General features: G+C 33.1%; 1 protein-coding gene across 2 annotated transcripts; it reads left to right on the forward strand.

Moving 5' to 3' along the window:
• Positions 1–2718: 2718 nt before the first annotated feature.
• On the forward strand, positions 2719–7704 carry LOC125245756 (protein mono-ADP-ribosyltransferase PARP11-like). Of its 2 annotated transcripts, none has more exons than XM_048156480.1 (8): positions 2719–2851; positions 3086–3239; positions 3352–3472; positions 3589–3664; positions 3773–3845; positions 4286–4413; positions 4783–4934; positions 6572–7704. In XM_048156480.1, exons 2-8 carry the CDS (start codon positions 3087–3089, stop codon positions 6886–6888), a joined length of 1020 nt encoding a protein of 339 aa, XP_048012437.1. In that variant the 5' UTR covers positions 2719–2851; position 3086; the 3' UTR covers positions 6889–7704. The 2 variants fall into 2 exon arrangements, with proteins under 2 accessions (XP_048012437.1, XP_048012436.1); XM_048156479.1 differs by having other exon boundaries at positions 2725–2851; positions 3050–3239.
• The last annotated feature ends 257 nt before the right edge of the window (positions 7705–7961 follow it).

The raw sequence follows: 7961 nt of genomic DNA on the forward strand, positions 1-7961 counted from the left end.
GAAAAAGGTGAGAACATTGCGTGTGGTGGGGGCAGCTCTGCATGGATATTTTTTAAAAGATATTCACTTTACAAGCTTCATTTGTAGTTATTTTAAGGGTTTTTTGTTTATTTTTATTACCTTATGGTGGATCCAAAATGGTCGATATTCATATTCATGCATTTCATTCATATTTATGTTAATCATTTATGGCTTATGATTTATCAATTTTATTTTTTTGATTTCAGACGTTTATACTCATACTTTATATATTATTTCTCATCATATTTTCAAGTATTTACTTGTTATTGTTCCCTTATGGTTATTCTTATTTTATGTTTAAGAGATGTATGCTTGCTATATTCAATTGTTCTTCAAGTGTTCCAGTGTGACAGGTTACGTTGACACGTTTGTGGTTAGATATTGGACGCCTGCCAAGTACTGCAGAAGTGATGTTTTTCAGAATCAGTTGCCAATTTGAATCCGATCAAAATATGTCTGTTTCTATTTCTGCTGACATTTGATAATGTAAGATTTGCAAAATACCCTTAAAGGGATAGTTCACCCAAAAATGATAATTCTGTCATCATTTACTCACCCTCAGGTTGTTCCAAACCTGTACAAATTTCCTTGTTCTGCTGAACACAAAGGAAGATATTTTGAAGAATGTGGGAAACAGTTTTAGGGCACCATTGACTCCCATAGTATTTTTTTTTTTTTCTATTATGGAAGTCAATGGTGCCCCAAAGCAGCCTGGTTACAAACTTTCCTCAAAATATCTTCATTTGTGTTGAACATAACAAAGAAATTTATACAGGTTTGGAACAACTTGAGGGTGAGTAAATGATGACAGAAATTTCATTTTTGGGTGAACTATCCCTTTAAGGGAAAGGCCCTATGACATCACGGATAAATCCACTGACCTTTCTGATTAACGAAAACAGGGTCTGAGTAAAGTTCCATATGTTTAAGGTATAAAACTGACTGAGTTATTGATAGGATAGCTTTTTTTCTCCTTGGCTCTTTCCTTTGCTCTCCCTTGCTCTTCTGCTTCTTCTCTCCTATCTGCAAATGTCTTAATTATTGTTCTTTCTTTTTGTATGTTCTGATCTTCATCTATTAGATACAATACTCTGGATTTTATAAAACTCTAAAATGTTATTATTAACTATTAATTACTTCTTTCTGACTGTTATTTTACCTTTTGGTTTTATTAGATATTTTCATTATCGATTGAAGTTTCGTGTGAGGCTAAATTTAATTGCAATGAATACATATTTTTTCTTCAGTGTCATCAACTGCCTGGATCTCATTTTCTCAAGTTTTTGCATCACCTTATATGTCCAAAACTGTAATTTTTCACGAAAAAATAACATATTGTTGCAACATTTTACCAAAATCAAGACTGAATACATTTGGTCAAAATCTCATGTTATAAATGACAAAAGTGCTATACAAGGCTAATTAAGGCAATATTGGCTGATAAGACGGCAATACTGAGCTGAACTGCAAACTTTTTGCCCCCTCTCTCTCTTCACCATTCCTACATCTCAGACCTCACATACATAAAATATTACCATTTATAGACATAGTTTTTAAAGTAAAGAGTAAAGGACGCACTGTACAGTACTTTCTGAAACAACCATGGTTTGCCTGCAGTTCTAAAAACATTTTCTCACTGATCTATGCAAATCCCATAGGTGATCTATTTTGATCTCAAAAAGGTGAGTTGTCACTGAAAGGTGAGGAGTTTGCATCTATGAATCAGTACACCCTTGTTTAAATCACTTTGACGGATTTATTCACAACAGACATAGAAAAGGCTTTTAAGGCTTTTGCGTTTTTAAAAGGGAAGGTTCAAACGCGTCAAAAAGTAACAAACGAATAAGTAGCTGGTTTTAGCTTCTACCATCATCATTCATCCCCGTCCATGCAACACGGTCCTCTCTGTCGCCATCCTGCGGCAGCTGACCGCAGTATCAGTTAGGCTATATTCAGCAACTGGACTCAAGAGATGATGAATTACAATGTTGGAAAGATTTGATAAGTATGAAATACGTATGTTTAATACGTATGTTTTTTATTTGCTTGTTTATTATATCTAAATAGTGTAAATAGATTATAAATAGAAGCTCCCTAAAAGTAGCCTGTTTTTATAGGCCCACACTGATAAAAGTAAAGCAGAAAAAGTCTTGGGGTAATAGGAATAAGAATTAAATAAATTGATACAATGCTGTCTTCAGTATATAGCCTAGTCTGAATTCCCAGTTTCCACAAATTTTAGTTCAGTGCATTTGAACAACATTTTGGATTAACTTTAGAATATAGAAGTTAAAACGTTTTACTAATGGTATTAGGCTATAATATATATAATGTTTAATGTACTAATAAAATTAAGGATGTGGGAGATTTCTGCCGAGGAAGTTTTGAGTTCTGAAAAATGTTTCCTCATAGCATGACCCCACTACTCTTCAATTTATCAGAAGAAACATTTTATATTTTTAGTAAGGCCTTTTTTATAAGTCGCTTTTGCTGTGACAAATGCAAAAGCAATGAATCCCATATTATTGAATAGTTTTATAATTAGTAGTAGTAGTAGTAGTAGTATTGCATTGTGTTGTTTATTAGTCCATGTATCTCCTTCGGTTTTATTTATTTATTTTGTTGTTTATTTATTTTTGGTTAGGTATTTTTATTTAATAAAAATGTTGACGGGCGCATTACGTCATAGCTGCGAATGCGGAAGTGAAGCGAACAACAACAAGAGATTGAGGAAAACGAAACATAACATGTAATCAGAAACGATGTTTCACGAATTTAAATGAATTCAACATTGTTCATTACTGCAAGAGGAACAAGGCTTTTTCGAAAGGTATACACAATATATTAATACGGTTAAATGCAAAATCATAATCTGAATTAAGAAGTATATTTTATCATTTCATCATGTTTTAGAAAACAAAATATCTTGCTTGCATGAGATCGCGTCCAGTGAAATCAAATCAGATGAATAATTGTTTCAGATGAATAATTGCTTGTTATTTTGCACTTGTTGTCATGCACTTGAAAGTTGGGCAGATGGACATATTTGTGTATTTGCTTTGAGGATGCACTGTGTGGACACTGACAAACATTTGGAGAGCTCGGGGGTCCTCCACAAGCCCCCTGATGAAGAGTTATGTGAGGAGGAAATGGACACATCAGAAGCAAAGTGGCACTGGTTTTACCTTGCCGAGTGTGGCGTCTGGCATATGTTTGAAGTATGTACTGCCTTTTATCAAACTGCAGTCTGATAGATTAGACTAATATGAATAGCTATTCATAAGTTGGCTTCTTGCTAGTCACATCATGCTGTTTTCCTATTCACTACAGGAAGTTCCAAGCACAGGTTGTTCTGTCACCAATGAGCAAATTGAGCAAAGCTACTGCAAGAATCAGCATGCTTCAATGGACTTCTATACTGCTAAATATACCTATAAATTAGACTTTTCTGGTCAGTTACCAAGCAAAACAGATTTGAGTTACCTAGATTTGTTGTAATAAATGCCCTGAGAACTGTGATATGTGTTTTGACTGTCATTTCTCTTTGTCACTTTATCATGTCACTAGCTATGAAACAAGTCAATGTGACTACTGGAAAAGAAAGGCCAATCAAAAGGGCATTGCAATCAGCTACTGACTTCAGGTAAGATCATTTATACAGCTTTTATTATTATAAAATGTGTATTGTAATGTTTTATATTGTACATTAAATTAATAAAAAAATCAATCTTTTTAATGTTGTGTTTCACAGATTTATCTGTGATAACCCAGCCCTTCCTGTACCCAGCCACTGGGAAAGAGTTAATACAGAGGAACCCTATCAGGTAAAAAATATTTAAAATGAGGTAAAAACTTTAAATTATTGACAGTCTTCTAATGACACAGATTAATTTTTATCTGAACTACACTGGTACATTACAGGCTTCTCACCTAGAGAATAGGAGTTTGGGTTCCTTGCCGCTGTCGCCTTTGGCTTGCTTAGTTGGGGACACTTGACATTTGATATTCAACAGTGCTTTGATCTGCCTGCATTGACACCATTGTATGCGAACTGAACTGAGCTGGATGATGATATCACTGTTTACTCCAGTGCTGATATAGATAAATTACCTAAATTAATAACTATTCATGAATCAGTACTGAATTTACTTAAGATAGATACTGACACCATTTTCTTTAAGAGCTGCTGTGCAGCCAAAAATATATACCAGTTATTACTGTAAAGCTGTTGTTTGACTGTGTTACTATGACTGTTTCCCTCCAGCTCATTGCTCTATGCAGAGATACCTTTGAGTATAAAGAAGTGGCCCGGTTATATGAGAGAACCATGAGCCAGCCCATCAGATCCATTCAGAGAATACAGAACCTGGACTTGTGGGAGTTTTTCTGCAGGTTGTCTCATTTTCCAATATTTCAAACAAACCTGAATTATGACTCTCTGTCTGCATGTTATCACAGTTATTACAAGGTTTCTTAGCAAATAAATTATTATTTTACCCCCCAGTTTCACAGAAAAGGCTTAAGCTAGTCCTAGACTAAAATGCATGTTTGAGCTGTTTTAACTGAAAGCAACTTGCACTGACATATCTTAAAATATTTCAGTGCCTTTGTTTTGTCTCAGGATTCACACCAGTAATGTTTTTTCTAGGGTACATTTATAAAAGCTACTTAAATGTCCTAATTGAACTAAGGCCTAATCTTGGCTTAGAAACCGATGTGAAACCGGGCCTTAATGTATTTACATGTATTTATTTATTACAGGAAAAAAGCCCAGCTGAGAAAGATAAAACGTGTCGTAAATGTTGAAGAAAAGATGCTTTTCCACGGAACTGGCCACAGTAACATACAGGCTATATGCACATACAACTTTGATTGGCGTCTCACAGGAAGTCATGGTGACGTCTATGGCAAAGGTACAGTCTATGAGTCTTTCTGCATTAAAGGGATGATTCACAAAAAAATGACAACAGTGTCATTATTTATGGTCCTCATGTCGGTCCAAACCTGTATGACTTCTGTCTTTCAACGAACACAAAAAAGTGACGTTTTGAAAAATGTTCACGCAGCTCATTTACATACAGTGATATACTGAATAAAGTAAAATGTACTTGGAATTAAGTAACTCTACTTAACTAAGTTAAGTAAAATTAACAAAGAAAATAAGTATTTTAAAAAATTAAATTGGCCAGTAAAAGGTTGAGTAATTTGTACTTAGTTGAAGTTTCTTTTGCAATACATTTTACTCAAACATATATAACACTGAATTAAACCATGCTTTAAAAGTGTATGCTTTATTTAGAAACATCTAAGTAAATAATAGAATAGATATCATGTAGACACCATATCTAGTAATAATAGAAGTAATGTGGCACCTGAACACAGAGACCTCAATACTTGGCACACAATATACAATGACGGTAACATTCGATAGATCGTTTTTGAGTATGAATGTGCCATTTTGAGTAGAAAATGAACTCTAAATGTCACAAAATGTCAACTTTCTTAACATAACCACAACAGCAATGATAAAGCAGCGAAAAATCTACATGATTAATTATTCAAGGCCCAGTGCATGATGGGAACACCAGTATGAGAAATGTTGAGTATTTTTACTTAATTTTATCATGTTGATATTTACACTTTAATTTCTACAAGCTTGAATTGAGTACTAATATAGAATTTACTTTTTTTTTTTTTTTAATTCTTACCTGAACTAACTTTTTCATGTAAAAGTTAAATTTTTTTTCTGTAGTATTTACTTCACCATAAAATCATTTTTACAGTGTAGAGTGGATGTGGATAGGGCTGTCATACTCCAAAAACCATGAAAAAATCATTCATACATCCAGTCTCCTGAAGCCAAATTATAATTTTGTTAACTTTTTCACTGAAAATCTTGCTTGACAGCCATGGTCACTGTCCACTATCATTGTGTGGAAAAGAACAGCTTCAACATTTGCATATAAATAATATAAATTTATTATTATTATTATTATTATTATTATTATTATTGTATTCCACACAAAAATACAGGTTTCAACATACATGATGATTAAAAGAACTGCTACAAGACAAAACCTAAATTATGTACATTACCTGTTTAGACTGCATTTTTAAATATGTTGTATATGGATTTTCTTCAACATATGAAAAAAAAATGCTTCAGTAAATCATTTTTTTTTTTTTTTTGATACTAAGTCATAAAAATAAGTTGTAATTATGAAGTAAAAGTTGAAATGATGTCATAAAAAGTCATAATGACAAAGTCAATTTTTATCGCTATTCGCATTTTTATCAATTACGTATGAGATAGAAAGTTGCAATTATGTCATAAGTCATAATTGTCTTTATAATTTTGACTTTTTGTCATGATTTTCACTTTTTTATCTCATTATGACTTAGTATATCACAATTTTGACTTTTTATCTCATAATTCTCTTATTATTGCATAATTTTGACTTTAATGTTAATTCCTGCTTTGTATGAGAAATGTTGAAATGTCATTATAGTAACATTTTATATTGTATGCATACAATTTTTGTCTTCACAGGAAGCTATTTTGCACGTGACGCAAGGTATTCCAGCAAGTTTTGCCATTCGACTAGCAAGCATAACTTTATCCTACAGAAGCACGGTTTAGCGCCTGCTATTTTCCAGAGTGACCCACCTTACAAGTGCATGTTCCTTGCACGGGTTCTAGTTGGGGAATACACATTGGGTCACCCCCAGTACTGCAGACCTCCTTCTAAAGACATGAGCATTGCCAACTTTTTCGACAGCTGTGTGGATGACATGATGAACCCTAAGATCTTCGTTATATTTGACAGCAACCAGATCTATCCGGAATACCTAATTGAATTTTGCTGATGTCAAAGATCAAAAGAAAATCAGCATAAACAGTTAACAGCGTTTCATTCTTTCATTCTGAAGAACTTACTGTACCGTGGAGTTGTGGAAGCTATAGAGCAGAGTGCTGTAACAGTGCTGAGGCCAGTTACTGCAAAAGTGCCTTTGGTGAAAAACTATGAAATATATAACTATGTACTGTGACTAGGGGGCTAAGAAAAAAAAGTATACATGGGTAATATATTTATAGTTTATATGGATTGTATCAACTTTTATGTTTTATTATTACATTTATTTAAATGTTCCACTGGGAACTGGTTTTTCTCTTTATCCCAGCCTTTTTTTTTTTTTTTCATTTGAAATTTGCTTCCATACAAGATGCCATAACTTGTATTATTTACTTTTGTAATATCCAGAAATCATGCCTTGTAGAAAAACAAATGTCAGAAAGTGATTCCATAAAGACTGGGTACTGAAGTTATGTTTTTCAAATTTGCACACGTAACATTATTATTATTATTATTCATAATCTACCTCTCCATAATTCTACCTCTTGTCATGTAATTTCAAAAACAAAGACAAATCTCTGATGGCCAGTTGTTAAACATGCATTTAATGGAAGTCTGATGACGTCTTAAAGTCGCAATGAAACTGAGTTAGTGACGGATCTTTTCTTCCGTATTGTGACATATATCTGAGTGAAACAAATTATTGCAAAAAAAAAAAAAATGTAGGGCAGGGACTTGGTTCTATCCATCAGTTGTTGATTGGATGGAGGCAGATCTATTGCAGTCGATTGTACAATCGGATGATTAAAGTCTGGCATACGTCACCAAAGAAACATCTGTAATTTCACGGAACAAAGTTGACATTTTGATTAAAACTTACAATGTCAAAAAAAATAAATACAATTTTAAAAATGAAACATGCATGGATAAATCGTTCCCAATAAGATTAATAACATGCATTTATTTAGATTGTCAATTTTTGACAAAAAAGTATCCCCTGCCCATTCATTAATGAAACATTTTGTCCAATTTAATATATACTTCAAACCAGCAATAACATTGTGATACTCTCAGCAAGGTTTAATA

Source organism: Megalobrama amblycephala, linkage group LG14 (genome assembly GCF_018812025.1).
Source record: "Megalobrama amblycephala isolate DHTTF-2021 linkage group LG14, ASM1881202v1, whole genome shotgun sequence".
NCBI classification, from domain to species: Eukaryota; Metazoa; Chordata; class Actinopteri; order Cypriniformes; family Xenocyprididae; genus Megalobrama; species Megalobrama amblycephala.

Bases quoted from the DNA above. Each gene is read 5' to 3' on its own strand.
- LOC125245756 (XM_048156480.1), top strand. From the start codon at position 3,087: ATGCACTGTGTGGACACTGACAAACATTTGGAGAGCTCGGGGGTCCTC. The intron at 3,665-3,772 runs GTAAGATCATTT...TGTGTTTCACAG, and splicing joins CAATCAGCTACTGACTTCAG to ATTTATCTGTGATAACCCAG. The intron at 4,414-4,782 runs GTTGTCTCATTT...TATTTATTACAG, and splicing joins TTGTGGGAGTTTTTCTGCAG to GAAAAAAGCCCAGCTGAGAA.